Source organism: Perissodus microlepis, chromosome 23 (genome assembly GCF_051167445.1).
Source record: "Perissodus microlepis isolate ML-2025 ecotype Zambia chromosome 23, ASM5116744v1, whole genome shotgun sequence".
Classification (NCBI taxonomy): Eukaryota; Metazoa; Chordata; class Actinopteri; order Cichliformes; family Cichlidae; genus Perissodus; species Perissodus microlepis.
In genome coordinates, this window is record NC_140482.1 from 1,773,535 (window position 1) to 1,789,092 (window position 15,558).

Below are 15,558 nucleotides of genomic sequence, written 5' to 3' on the forward strand. Positions count from 1 at the left end.
ATACAGTCCACATTTCCTGTTTGGGAAGCTAGCAAATAATCACATAAAAAAAACTGATAGCAGCCAAGGTTGGTCCGTTTCTTTTTTTAAAACATCACCTGTGTTTCTGCAGTTTCACCTGCTTTGGTTTGAATGAAAATAACAACAGGTGCCCTAGAGGACCAACAATGAGGCGATGTTGGAAGCCACTGACAGTTTTTCCCTCCTCATCTTTTTAGACTGAATTTCTTTGCACTAGTTTTGTATTTGGCTAGGTCAGTGTCACTACTGGTAGCATGAGGCAAAACCCAGACCCTACAGAGGTGATACAGATAGTCCAGCTCCTCCAGGATGGCACATCAAAATGTGCTATTGGAAGAAGGTTTGCTCTGTCTCCCATGGATATGGAGGCATACCATGGAGGGATGCACAGACCTCTACAGGTTAGGCAGCAGCACCCTGCCTGCCATTAGGTATCAGAATGAAATTGTTGGACCCATTGTCAGACCATACCCTGGTCCTGTGTGTTCAAAGTTTCTCCTCGTGCACGACAATTCCCGGTCTCATGCAGTGAGAGTATACAGGCAGCTCCTGGAGAATGAGAGGATCGATAACCTGAGAGGAGATAATCCTCCAGTAGACTGACAAGACCAGTGCAAACATAACAGTGAGCAGAAGCAGTGGTATAATGCAGAGACATGTATCCAGTGTATTCTGTCAATTGAACAGCAGTTGGCTTGAATTTTGAGTAGAGGGATAAAATGGGAATACTCAGTTCAGCCTTTTGTTGCTTTAGCAGGTGCAATGGCTTTAGTTACTCCGGTCTATTAATGGATTTATAGCTGTGTGAGAATTTGAGTGTCAAATTGTTGAGTCGCGAAGTAGCAGCGAAATAAATATCGCTGCTCTCCAGTCACATTTTCTGTGTTGGCTCTGTTTGTCTGTCGGTGACACACACGCACACACAGATCTCTTTGTGTTTCACACAGACACAGTAAGATGTTACACCCTTTCCCACACAATCTTTATAGTCTCTCACACACTCGCACAGTAACATACGTTTTCATGAAGGGGTGTTTGATGTACTGTCTAACAGGGTTTCACCTGCTAGGAGAAAGGAATCTTCACTCATTTCTCTTTGTAATACACATTTTTATTCCTCCTGCTGTCTATTTATCATCATCTTTATTAGTCTATTTGGGGTTTTTTTGCATTCTGCCTATTTTTCATTTCCTCGTGTCCTCTTTTAGGCATGGTAGATATCCCAGCTTTGTTTTTGCCTTCTTCCTGTTCTTGGTTGCTTGTATGGATTATTAGGGCCACGTTAAGAAAAAAAATAGTGTGGATTATTTTGAGATTGTACTTCAGAATTGGTTTTAGTTACAAGGAAATTGTTTTCTTTTAGCAGATAAACACAGTGTGGTGATAAGTGTAAGGACATTGAAAAGATGGTGCAGAAAGCAGCATCTGGTCACAAGGAAAAAACACACAAACTTGGCTGGATTTGTGCAAAATGAAATGGCCAGGAATGGAGAGATGCAAGAATATTGATGTTACATCCTCTTATTAAGAGGATGCATGTTGTATCACAAGAGACGATAAGACAGCTAATCAGTTTGGTCCACGATCTCACCTGCACAGTTTGTAGAGCGTATAGTAGCTGTGGCAGTTTTTTGGCTTGAAATGACAACTGTAATCTCCACATTTGTTTTTCTCAAAATAATATTTAAACTTTAATCTCAAAATTGCGAATTTAATATTAAAATGGACACTGATTTTATTCACTCTACAACTCTTTTGTATATCACACTGTAAACGTGGTTATGTCTACTCTAATGAGTTTTCTTGATTGGAAATTGTTTGTTTGTTTTTAATATTTCAAATGCTTTTTTTATGGTTTTGCACTAAATGTTTATCTTTTGTCTTTTTCAACTAATGAATTTTGTGAGTCACATCGTAATGGAAATGTCTGGCCCAAGGCTCTATTTTTGTATCCTATTGTAGGGTGGCAGTTGGAAGACATTTTTTTAATAAAGGAGGGTAAAAGTCAAAAGTGTCTCTTTCCCTCTAGAGCTCAGCACATTTCCTATCTGTTTTGTTTTTTTTCCACATTTTTCCCATTTTCTTTTTCTTTTCTTCCTTCCTCTGTCTCTCCTCCTGCTCCCTGCCTGCAGATGATTGGTATCAGTTCCACATTATGGAGCCTATAAATGTACTTTTTCCTGGAAAGCTACACACACACAGACACACACACACACACACAGGCAGATGCAAAACACTTGCACACACAGATCCAAAATGCACTCTCAGTCTCACACATTGCAGACATAAATACACTCACAGGGTATAGCAGTGACTTGCCCCATCTGTGCTTTTTTTCTTGCTGAAGATAAAAATGCTGGATTATGTCTGTGGCAGCCTTTGAAAATTTAACACATGTGCACATTTCTACACATTTTGTACTGACACTTACTTTTATTGCAGAGGCTATTTTTGACATTGTTATGAACATAAGCTTGTAATCCTTTACTCTCACTTCCTAGTTATTGCCCCCTCTCATTCTTTTCTTCTGTTTTCCATTCTTCTCGTGTCATTGTGTCTTTCCCTCTCTGTCTTACTTCTCTTCATCAAGTCTTCCCCATCTGATCTCTCGGTAATGACCTGATCTGATTGGATTTGGTCTCATATTCCTTTCCCTGGCTAATAGCCATTACTGTTGCTAGGCAGCTGGGATCAAAACATTGGCAAACATGGCTGTTGCACAGGACCACTCCGACTGTAGAAACAGATCACTTATTTGCCTTGTCAGGTTTCTTTGCCATCACGCAGTTCAAGAAAAGCATTTTATTATAATAAATGCAAGTTCAAGGCAGATATGGAAATGAGTTGATCATTATTTCATGTCAATGTGATCTTTGTTCTTTAGCTATGTTATGCTTACAACTTATTATCTGTATTTAACACATTAGTGCTAAATATAGATAGCAATTTTATAATTACCATTTTAATATCAGTGCTGGGTGATTTGCGTCTCAGGGACATGCTTGAAAATACAGTGTTATTGCTGGAACTCAAACGCTTACTCTCAGAACACAAATACACTAGGAATGCTAGGAACTGAATTTACTACATCAATGGGAACCAGAACACTAGAAAGACAAGAGAGTATGGGACCCATGAGGGTGGCTGCCACAAAGAGCAAAGGGAGACAGGGAGATAATATATCCACATAAAATGACAAGGGAACAGGCAACAGGTGGGGAACATGGTTGAACAGAATTAAAGAAGTTAAACTGAAAATGACATACATGGGACAAGGACCTACCAAAGTAAAACAGGAAGTAGCTAAAACAGGGGCCTAAACTTAGACAGAACAGAACTAAAAAGGGAACCCAGGCAACCACAGAGACAGGACACACAGACCACTCAGAAACAGGGACACGACTAGGGAGCCAAGACTGACTTCACAGGGAAATACAAAGGAAGGACAAAACACAGGTCGAGACAAAGGAAACAAGAGGGGAAATGAGTAGAGGACCTAGATGTGACGGGACAAAACAAAAAGGAAAAGAGCAACTGAAAGAATAAAGCAAAGGTAACCAAGAACAAGAAAGTTCGCTAAATAGTATGAAAACGAGAAACATAAATACTAAGCAAACCAGGAATCTCATAATGTGACTATGATAAAGAGTTATAGCTCTACGATAATAACTTGAGCTTGTGCAAGCTAAGTGTTATAGAAGCACCCCTTGCCTGATGTTAAATTAATTTCCATTAAAATAGAAGGAGATTGCATTACCTGTGTAAGAACTTACAGCTTATTTATGGAAATATAGTATTTTTTTCACCTTCACCTTCCATTCAGCTCAGTTGTTTTCACATATTTTGATGGGAAATTATTTTAGCACCACTGAGGGGAAACTTTAACACACTAAGTTGAGGTATTGTTTCAACCTGGGTCATATTATCCTAGACTTCTCATCCTGCATCAGCCACGTCTACTAAAAGTTACACTCCAATAAAACTAAAAGTTAAAGTGATGAATGGTAATCCAGCATGGCCCACCCATCAGTCCCACAGGAAGTCATTATTTTGCAATTTACAATTTTTATGAACTAATAACTTCACCTGGGGGGGGTTCAGCCATTTTTCTGTGTACGTTACATCAATAACTTGCAAATCTTCTGCCACTTTCTGAATCATTGTTTAGAGGAAGTTTTCACATTTCCTTGTGAATTTTCAAATTATGCTTCCACCACATGAATGCATGTAAAATGGATCTTCTTAGTAAAGGAGGTCATCACACTGACATTCAAAACACACAAACACACTTTTTACCAGTTCATGTAAATGAATTGTGTATAGTATACTTTTGGGGTTTTATTCCTATTTTAATCAAATTGGTTAAAAATGCATTTTAAGGTCATGTTATGATTAGTTAAATGAAGAAAGAATCCTTGTGTCACTTGTTAGATGTTATTCTATTATCTCCAGGTTGCTGCTTTTATAAAGCAGTTACTGATTTACTACATTCAGTATTTTTTATTTGATTTCAACTTTATTCTAGGACTAAACCAATGAGAGACAAAAAGAATGTTTCCATTCTTTTCTGTTATTGCCGACAGCTTTACCTTTTTTTTGTTTGTTTGTTTGTTTGTTTGTTTTTTACCTCTGATTATTTCAAGCCTCATTAGTTTCATTTACTGGGATCTTAGCTGGTTTCCATTGCAATGACAATAACATTCCAGTTTCTTTCAATGTAATTAGCTTAGAAACTGTTCAAAGTACAAAGTTTTGGATCCACTTGTATCCCTGTATGTCTAGTTTCACCAGACTCGACGGGCAAAACATTTGATTTGATGTTGCTGCTCAGTTTAATTAACCGTTACAGCCATTTTCCACATAGTCCTCTATTTTAAAGGTTCAAAATGAGTTGGACAAATAGAAAATAGTTTTTAAACGTTGCTGGTTGCTCTACTGGATTGAGATCATGTGACTGACTTGGTAATTGAACATTTCTTTGCCTGGAGAAACTCTTGGGTTGCGTTTCTAGCATGCTTTGGGTCATTATCCATCTGCACTGTGAAGCACTGTCCAATCACTTTTGCAGCACTGAGCAAAGTCTATAACCCTGCACGCTTTAGAATTCATTCTGCTATTTAAAGACGAAAGTACATATTTAGTGTGCAAGCATATATGTTGGAAATTTGCTATTTGATTTTGAAAATGACCCAGGCACTTATTTCTCTTTTATATCCCCTGAAGCTGTCAACACAAACAGTAAAACCTCTGAGTTTGCTGCTATTTAAACTGAAGGCTGGAACCAATCTAGTCTTTGGTCATCAGTGTCAAAATAACCCTCTGTCTTCTTTTTGTCTTTGACTTTGTGTCCTTCAGCTGTCTTTTCATATTGTCTGCTCTGTTTTCTGCCTTTAATTGCCTAGTCTAAACTGTTTTCAATCTTTTTTCTCCTCGAGAGGCTTCATTTTAACTGTTTTCTCTTTCCCTACATCTTTCCCGTTTTATCACTTCTATGCATGATTTTCTCCACCGCTTTTTGTCACTTTTTCTAAATTAAGATGGAGCTATTAAGGCTGGATTCCCTTTAATGAGATGCAGTATGCAGAAGTGTGTTCATGAATAATAGGTCTACGTGTGTGTGTGTGTGTGTGTGTGTGTGTGTGTGTGTGTGTGTGTGTGTGTGTGTGTGTGTGTTCTCTCCCAGTGTGCAGACTTATATGTGGATTTACACACAGTTATTGCACAAACACAAAGGTTAAAGCTGAAAGCAGAGGCAGTTGAAGTCCCTGGACCCCAGGTCTCATGGTGTCCTTAAAGGAAATTTAAAAATCATCTTATTAATGTACATTTAGGACAGATTTTTAAAAATCAGTGATTAATTTAAAGATTTAAAGATAATCTAACTGTGGACAATCATGCAGTTGATTACGGTTAAACATTAAATACAGTTGTGATTTCTGAGGCTAAATTCAGATGAATTTGTCCTCAGGAGCAGAGGTCTTCCTTTCTTGGGGCTGTCATCATGTGAGTCAGTTTCCATCTTATGCATGCTGCACACCACACGGCGGTTAAGCTTCAAATTTAAAAAAGGAAAATTCCACAGGAATAACCCAGGCTTAAAGTCTTTAACAAGAATCTCACCAAGCCGTTTTACTCCAAGTGAGAAAGGCACGTAAAACCAAATCAAATATGTGGCTCATCGAGAACAACATTTCCACAGAACTCAGGTTAACAGTGACCACCTTTGATGCTGTTGGCCAACAGGATGTGGTGGGAACAGTGCTGCTGCCGGCAAAAGACAAAGGAAGAGAAGATGGGAAAGGCGTGATCTGAGGCAGCAAGAGAGAAGAAAGGCAGGATTGTAGAATTGAAAGAGACTGTCAGACAGTATCATGAGCGTGATGTTAGTTAGCAGAAAAAAAGGAATTTTGGAGTAACACAAACGGATTCTTTTCCTTTTCTTTTTCCTAACTCTGTCTTTTTTTTTTTTTTTCACCCCGACAGATGAAAGAGAAGACGTTCAGAAGAAGACTTTCACAAAATGGGTAAACTCACAATTGGCTAAGGTAAGAGAGCTTCCTGCTTCTCTAACTTGCACCTGCACACCTTACACCCAGTGAGAAGTCATTTCATCAGTATGAAATAGTATCCATCTCTTGCAAGCTTATCTTGGGTCTTTAGTAGGCTGAGCTCTGTGAATTCATCATCTTTTCTGTATTGACATTCTGGTTTCATATGTAAGGTTCCAACAACCCTGTGAGTGAACCAGGATAGTGTTTTTCATAAGTGGTAACATTATATCCAGTTTGATCTATGATAACATTTACATATGAATATGAATACATATAGATATGATGATAAAGAAGCCTTAGAACCATGTTGCATTAATCAGTTATTCTCCAGATGAGCTTTTCTGTGGTGAGTCATTTAAGCTGACTTTGGAGATCACGATTACATTCATACCAAATAACATTTATGGTTTCACAGATAAAGAAATGTCAGAATCTCAGCTAAAAGCTCACCATTTCCATGACCACTAAACACCACTAGAACAACAAAAAATTAAAGAGCAGGTAAAAAGATTCTGCAAAAAGATGTAAACACAAAGTCCGAATTTCCCCCATTCACCCAATGACGTGCACACGCACAAACAATGTCTCTGCTGAAAGCACAGATCTCTGTAGAGTTAAATCTACTAAAAGATCTATCATCTAATAAAACCTCCCGCACTTGTAAAAAGTCTCACAAGTGTTAGCTTTACTTTGATACCAACATAGATTTACACAGGGTTTGTAATTGTAGAGAAATAATAAATTCATTTTGGTCATGTCTCAACCTCAAAAGGCTCCTAGTGTTACAAAGGTTATGAAGAGAGGTCATGATCCATTAGCACCTGTATAGCTTCAAGAAAGAGCACTACAGATGTAATATTTGCTTTGTGTTCTGTCTAGACAAGCATGGCAAGCAGAGCAGTGCTTGCTGAGTCAAATCTAAAAATAGACAGAAATTAAAACATACCAAATTGGATGCTATCTCTCTCCTTTAATCTCGAATAGGGATGAAGGAGAATAAAGGAGAAAGCCAAATTTCTCCTTTTAGCTCAAACTACATAAACAAAAAGCTTCTCACCTGATTTGATCTATCACTTAAATTACTATCATGTTGTGGCTGCAATTGGCTATTGTTGCTGAAGCACACTATCCCTTTGTTCCCGTTTGAAACTGCTGCGTGTCTTTGTTTCATGGGCAAGCCGACCTTTTTAGTTTCAATTCAATTCAATTCAATTTTATTTATATAGCGCCAAATCACAACAAAAGTCACCTCAAGGCGCTTCATAGATACAGAGAAAAACCCAACAATCATATGACCCCCTATGAGCAAGCACTTTGGCGACAGTGGGAAGGAAAAACTCCCTTTTAACAGGAAGAAACCTCCGGCAGAACCAGGCTCAGGGAGGGGCGGCCATCTGCTGCGACCGGTTGGGGTGAGAGAAGGAAGACAGGATAAAAGACATGCTGTGGAAGAGAGACAGAGGTTAATAACAGATATGATTCAATGCAGAGAGGTCTATTAATACATAGTGAGTGAGAAAGGTGACTGGAAAGGAAAAACTCAATGCATCATGGGAATCCCCCGGCAGCCTACGTCTATTGCAGCATAACTAAGGGAGGATTCAGGGTCACCTGGTCCAGCCCTAACTATATGCTTTAGCAAAAAAAGTTTGATCGTGGGCATCAGATGTGGTGGGAGAGGTCTTTAGTACCTGGTAGACTGGGAATGATATGGCCCCGAAGGGCACTCCTGGATTCCAAGGTCTGCCGTCTTATACTAATTCATTGGACTTTCACCATAAAATACTTTTAAAAAGGGGGTAGGTCAGTCTGTATAGAGATAATGATTGAGTGGAAAAAGTGGATTTGTCTGCATTATAGCCCTGGGCCTTACTAACTGGAAAACACTTTGCTTTAAACATTGTTCTGACTTTTTTTTTGGAAATTACTTTTAAACTTTTCTTCCAAGTCCTCAATATAGAGTTCAAGCTGCTAGCTGGTTATGAAAATATCACAAATGTTTGAAATGAGCTCAGTCTTAAATATCTTTGGCATTAATGTTAATCCATATAACTCTCTGCTTGTCTTTCTGTCAAAGTCACTGCATGCTACTGGTTGGTGGACAAATATAGAGGAGGTCAGAAGGAGTTGCACAGTAGAGAATCCATATGGTTTCACACTAAGAGAGAGAAACTGTGGTGCTGTGAGGAAGTCAGGAGTACGAGAGACGTATGTGAGGATAGTGTACGACATGTATGAGCTGGTGAGGTGTGCAATAGGAGTCAAGGTGGAGGTCTGATTACATCAGGGATTGACTCTTAGCCCCTTTTTGTTTGCAGTGGTGATGGACAGGATGACTGATGATGACAGGCAGGAGTCTGTGGTAGTAATGATAGTAGTAGATGGCACTGATTTCTTTGAGCAAGTGAAAGGAGGTATGTTCTGGAGAGACTATGGCTTATTGTCACAGTATCATGTTAGTCAACACAACATTTTGTAATGGCAGCTCTGCAATTGAAGATGCATTTGAGGTTGCTGTTCTTGATACTCGTTTTTTTTTACCTCCCCAAAAAATATTATATACACATTTACATTTACAGCATGTAGGATTACTGCACTGTTGTTGTGAGCACTGATACTTACCATAAAAAATGTGATCTCATTAACAGAACTTGGCAACAGTTGGTTCAATAATTAATTAACCAATATTTGGGGGTAATATCGGGGTTATTGTGGGTCTTCAAATCTTTTCCATCAAGGACACAGTGGCATCTCTCACTTTTGGTAATTTAAAAAGCCTCAGTTTGTCCAAATAGGTAAAGATAACCATGTTTAGCCACTGTAACCACCCATTCAATTCAATTTCATTCAGTGTTATTTATACAGCGCCAAATCACAACAACAGTCGCCTCAAGGCGCTTTATATTGTAAGGTCGACCCTACAATAATACGTACAGAGAAAAACCAACAATCATATGACCCCCTATGAGCAAGCACTTTGGCGACAGTGGGAAGGAAAAACTCTCTTTTAACAGGAAGAAACCTCGGCAGAACCAGACAATCATCCCTTTATTGTAGAAAGTAAAGATGTAGTTTCCTGGTATTATTAATTTTGAGAATTCTTCACACTTCAAACCCAGAAGGTTCTGGGTTTGAAACCAACATCCTGGTGGGGGTCTTTCTGTATGGCTTCTGCATGGTCTCCCTGTTCCTGCGTAGGTTATTTCCATGTATTCCAGCTTCCACTCGTGGTTCTGTGTCAAATCTTGTTGGAATAAGATTAAGATGCCACATTTGATTCCTTCCTGTCATGGGCCCAGAGGGATAAACCATGGTTTTACAGTTGAAGTGTTAATTCAAAGTAAACCTTAATTGGTTTTCTTCCTGTGCTTCTTAACTTTTTGCCATTACCCATAACTACATAAATAAATAAATAAATACATTTTTATTTATATAGCACCTTTCAAGACAGAATCACAAAGTGCTGCACATAAAATTACAAGTCATAAAAAGATTTAAAAAGAGAAAATAAAACAGGCAAAAAATTAACTACCAGTTATGTGGAATATGCTCTGCACTACATTATATTGAACTTTTTTCACTATTTAGATACAGCTTTACTTTTTTAAGAAATCAAGCTTTTTCCTGTGATTTTCTGTCAAAGAACAAAGACGTTTTTTTGTCTTTATATAATTTGTTGAGATTTTTGAGTGGATATAAGCCACATTTTCCAACTTTGTTTTATTGATTTCAACCATGACATACAAAGTTAGCAACAGCAAAGTCGATTTTGATTTACCCTCCACCCCCCACCCCCCCATCCTGAATTCTCCCTCTTCCAGGTCCACACTAGAAAAGACACTGCGGAGATCCGGTCTCTGCACATAAAAATAGCTCAAGTCACATCACCCAGTCATACACCCATACGCATACCGCACACACAAAAGAAAGTAAGTAACAAGCATGACAAAAAAAACCAAAAAAGCTTTATAATGTAGCCTCGCTCAGTTCACTTCAGTCTCAGAAGTAAAGTAATGGTGTTGATCAGTAAGAGAAATTATTTCCAGGTTTTGTTAAATTTCCTAATAGAACCTTTTAGGGAGAATCTAAGTTTTTCTAACTTTAAGTTAAAGAGCACTTCCCTAACCAATGGTCATGAGTTGGGGGGTGGGAAAGCTTCCACTTCGACAGAATAAGCCTCCGAGCTAGTAAAGTGGTAAAGGCTAAGGCCTGTTTGAGGGAGCCAGATAAGTTTAAAATGGGGGGAATGCCAAAAATTGCGGAGCGTGGGTTGGGAGGGACAGTCTGGCCATATGCTTGACTAAGTGTGTCGAATATATCCCTCCAAAATGCACTCAGTTTAGAACAAGACCAAAACATGTGGACATGGTTGGCAGGTGATAGTCCACATCTGTTAAAGGCATCACTAATGGTTGGATAGATTTTAGATAATTTTGCGTTTGTGTAATGTACTTTATAGAACACCTTGCACTGAATCAAATCACGACGAACACAAATTGAGGACGAGTGAATCAGTTTCAAAGCAGAATCCCACTGCTGTTCTGGCAGGGTTGTCTGTAGCTCTTCCTCCCATCTCAGCTTAGTAGGAGAAATGGATTTGGGAACCAAAGTATCTAGTATTTTATACAAGGCTGATATAAGTCTGTTTTGATGAGGGTTCGTCTGGAGGATGATATCCAGATTTGTTTCTGGAGGCCGATTGGGAAAGTGAGGGAAGTGCTTTTTTACAAAATCTCTAGCCTGAAGATAACAAAAAAAAATGGAATTAGGCAGGTCATATTTAGACGATAGGTCAGCAAAGGATAGAAAGGTCTCATAACTGTACAAGTCCTTAACAGTCCTAAGTCTTTCATCTTTCCAACTTCTAAAGGCCGCATCAGTGTTTGAAGGTACAAAATTGCAATTTTTTAGTAAAGGTGTTAGCAAAAATGGCCCAAGTAGCCCAAAGTATTTTCTGAACTGTCGCCAAATAGTTACCGTTTCCTTAGCTATTGGATCAGGGGTGGGCAATTCCAGGCCCCGAGGGCCGGTGTCCTGCAGGTTTTAGATCTCACCTTTGGTCAACACACCTGACTCACATGATTAGTTCGTTACCAGGCCTCTGAAGAACTTCAAGACATGAGAGATGATGAGATGAGATGATATGAGATAGTCTTTATTTGTCAGTTCTAGGTCTTTTGCCCACAACCGAGATGACAGACCTTGCCGACCGTACATACAATACACAAACATCACATTGGGGAGACAGGTCAGGCTAGGTAGCGAGGAAAGAAAACATCGAAATGTGTAACACAGAAGGGTAATACAGGAATGCACAGATATCAACACACCATAGCACAATAAACACAGACAGCAACATGGGAAAGAGTTCTAGTGTGTACATCTGATCTGGGACCGCTGCAATCTTCGACTGCGCCTCCAGCTGACCCGATGTCCACATCAGAGGGGAGGTAAGCGTTGGAGGTGGCGTTGGATCTGGGGTAGGGAGGGTGATGCGTCAGTGAGTGCTTATCAGTATCAGTATATGTATGTGTGTGCGTGTCCATAGTTCAGCTGAGACAGTGTCCTTCGCCCTGCCAGGCTAAGTAAACAGTCTTCCAGCCAACCCAGGTGGCCTTGCATGGAATGGGAAGGAACAGACTCAACACAGTCATTATCAGGATGTTGTTCAGCTCCGGCCTTGCAGCTGGCGCCAAAGGGGTATCCGCACAAGTGATGGTATTTTTTACTTTAGTGCGAACAGCTCATATGAATTTCAAAGCAGTTCTACAGTCCAACACTGGTCTCTCAATCTCCCGTTGGAGAGCCGCGAGCTTCGCCATACTTGCGTTCTGTGATGTTCTCATTTCTTGTGCTCAAGGAGCCGATTTCTGAGAACTCAGAAAGCTAAACTAGTTCCACACCACTGAAGTTGCAGCATTTTTACAAACCAATTCTGGTTCATCCGTTTCATTTAACGATCCACTTTCGCCCTTCTCATTCTCCGTCGCCATGCTTTTTCCGCCATGTGCGTATGAAAACAAAGGCACTGCGCGCGCGCGTTTTGCCCATATTCTATCGCGATATTTCATTTTCTTATCGTTGCCCAACATTATACTGGTATTACCGTGAACGGTATGATATGGCCCAGCCCTACTCCAGATTCTTATTAGTGTCCATTGACATTAATGAGAGATTAAATGGTGATTCTACAGTGACTGTAGGTGTGAATGTGAGCAATAATAATTCTGTATGTATGTGGACAGATAAACCAACCATCCGACCAGCTCATTAACTCATCATTTTCACATCTTCATTTCATATGACAGCAGAATAGGTATAACTTTAGTCAGCAACCAACCACTGGTCGCTGCTTTCCTCAGTAATGGAGTTAATAACTGAGATCGAGATAAGAGACATGGAGAAAACACCAACTAGACAAATGCAGTTTTAAAACAAGCCCAAAAACAGCATTTTTTGATGACTTTATAGACAAAATACATGCAAAGGGATTGGCAACGTTATCTGCTGTGTGCACAGGTAGCTGCTGCCACGCACAACTGTCTCACCATCTAATTCTGTTATGAACTGAGATATAGGTAAAGTCACAGAAACTGGACTTCAGATGCGGTTAAAAGTAGTCCCTTGGATGAAAGTTTTGTGGATTATGCCTACCCCACCCTGCCACCTTTGTTACATAGATTTCATCTGCCATAATGGTAGATGGTATTTTGTTAGAGAGAAATAAGTTTCCCCTAAAATATAAATCACAATTGCATTTTGTTGTATGAGCACAAATTATAGGAAGCAGGTTTGTTATACTTTTGCACCGGGGGAACTCACACTGACTTTGAAAATGCCTGTAAGTCTCTTTGCTCTTCCCCTCACTTGTGCACTGGTGTGTGCGTGCGTGTATTATATGCCATTGGATCACTTGTACTCTTATTTTCAAAGTTCATTAAAAAGTGGTGCCAGAGGTGTGTTGTTGGCATGGTGAAGGAGATTTTGTGAATGCACTATGTATGCATGTTGGTGTGACTGTGTGAGTAAAGCTGTCAGAACCAATTCTAATCTTAGCCAGATGATTTAAAAATAGATCTCTTCTCTTCTCTTCTATCTTATTTAATAGAGATAAAGAGATCTATTAAATAAGATCTGTAGAAGTAATAGAGCTTCAATTGAAATGTTATTTGTAATTAAACATGTCCTAATACTTCAATTTCGCAAAACGAAAAGAAAACCATTCTATGTCCAGGTTAAGAGTGGTTGAGCGGTACCAGCTAGACGTAGATGTAGTGTCCTTGTATCTCCTCAGCTTGCTGCTGTATGTTGGGTTTTTTTTACCTGTGGATGACACTGTTGATTGTCTGTGCCTTTGGGTCTGAAAACAGGTCTTGTCATTTGTGCTCATGTGCCAGACAAAGTTCAGAGTACCCAGCCTTCGTGGAGTCACTCGTGAGATGCTTGAGGGTGCTCAATCTGAGGACTCTGTCGTGCTACTGGAAGACTTAAATACTGACGTGGGCAATGACAGTGAGGCCTGCTGGGGAGTAATCCGAAGGAATGGCCTGCTTGAGCTAAACCTGAGATGGTGTTCTGGTATTGGACTTCGGTGCAAAACACAGTTTGTCTATAATAAACACCATGTTCAAACATAAGGGCCTCCATGAGCTGTGGATAAGCCAGAGGGCCTGGTCCTCAAAATCTTCAACTTCAGCAAAACATCAACAACATTCTGAGGAAGGCTGGGGACACTGACCCCAAATGCACCTTGTTCCTCACCTCGATTGTAGAGGCCACTGCATGGAGCTGTAGCTGCAGGATGGTTGGTGGCTGTCATGGTGGGATCTCCTTCCCCCCTTTAATTTTCTCTTCCTTTCCATTCTTCCTTTATTCTCTTAAAGTTTACATTGGTCTACATTTCCTGTTTTTCTCTCTCTTCTCTTCTTGCCCTTTTATTCCCTTTTTGCTCTCCTCTCTTTCCTTTTTTTTACTTTTCCTTTGTTTCCAGCACTACCTGTGCTACATTTCGTTTACACGCCTTTCTTCTTGTTTCTTCATTTTCTTCCCCTTTCCTTCACCTCTCCCTTCCCATCCTGTTCTTTCCTTCGTATCCTTTTTTGTTCATCCATCCTCTCTTCACATTGAAATGGGAGAAAATTTGCATGTAGGGGGCAAGGAAAAGTACATGTGGTTACCAAAGCATAATTAGCACCCCTTCCTAGATAGATCAGTCTCTCTCTCACACTCGCTCTGTCTGTCATTCCCATATGGAAAAGATATATATAAATCTTATAAAGTTTGTATCTGTCTTGTGTGAAACTTGTATGAAAAGCATATAAGAGTGAAAACAGATATAAGATCCCTTGAAAAATTATATATATGAAAGTAATGAGAAAGTGGCCACTTTCATGAGTAAATCATATAAGTCTTATATATGATCACTATATCAAGTAGGCCACATCTTATGCAAGTCTTTTATAATTTTTTTCTATTTTTTTTCCATGTGGGTACACACACACACACACACACAGACACACACACACACACACAGACACACACACACATTCTATGGAGGCCACAGAAGACTAATAGGTAGTGAGTAGTGAGACAGTAGGTGGAGCAAACTAGATTACAGGAGGAGAATTTAGAGAAAACCAGGAAAGAGAGTATTGCAAATAGATTTGGTACGAATAGAAAGAACTGGCAGTGAAGCACTATCATGTCTGATTTAAGTGTGATTTGCTGCTAAGCAAACCATAAAAAGAAGCACTGCATGAATATGAGGATCAGTCACCAACAGGAAACTGAATAGTTTTTTTTTACTTTCTTGTTTGCACCATATCTGTAAATTACTTCATATGCATTTACTCTTCTGATGCTTCCATTTCAAATAATTCAAATTCAAATTTTATTTGTAACATACACAGTCATACACAGTACGATATGCAGTGAAATACTTAGACAACTGCTCGTGACCTAAAATAAAAGACTACGAATAGGATAG

General features: G+C 39.4%; 1 protein-coding gene across 3 annotated transcripts in view; it reads left to right on the plus strand.

The window, feature by feature from the left end:
* Positions 1–15,558, plus strand: part of dmd (dystrophin) — a 284,621-nt gene that overhangs the window by 61,079 nt on the left and 207,984 nt on the right. For all 3 annotated transcript variants that reach the window (XM_084922101.1, XM_084922102.1, XM_084922099.1), the window contains exon 2: positions 6,505–6,566. In XM_084922101.1, coding sequence (XP_084778227.1) covers positions 6,505–6,566 — 62 coding nt within the window. The remainder of the gene's footprint in view (positions 1–6,504; positions 6,567–15,558) is intronic.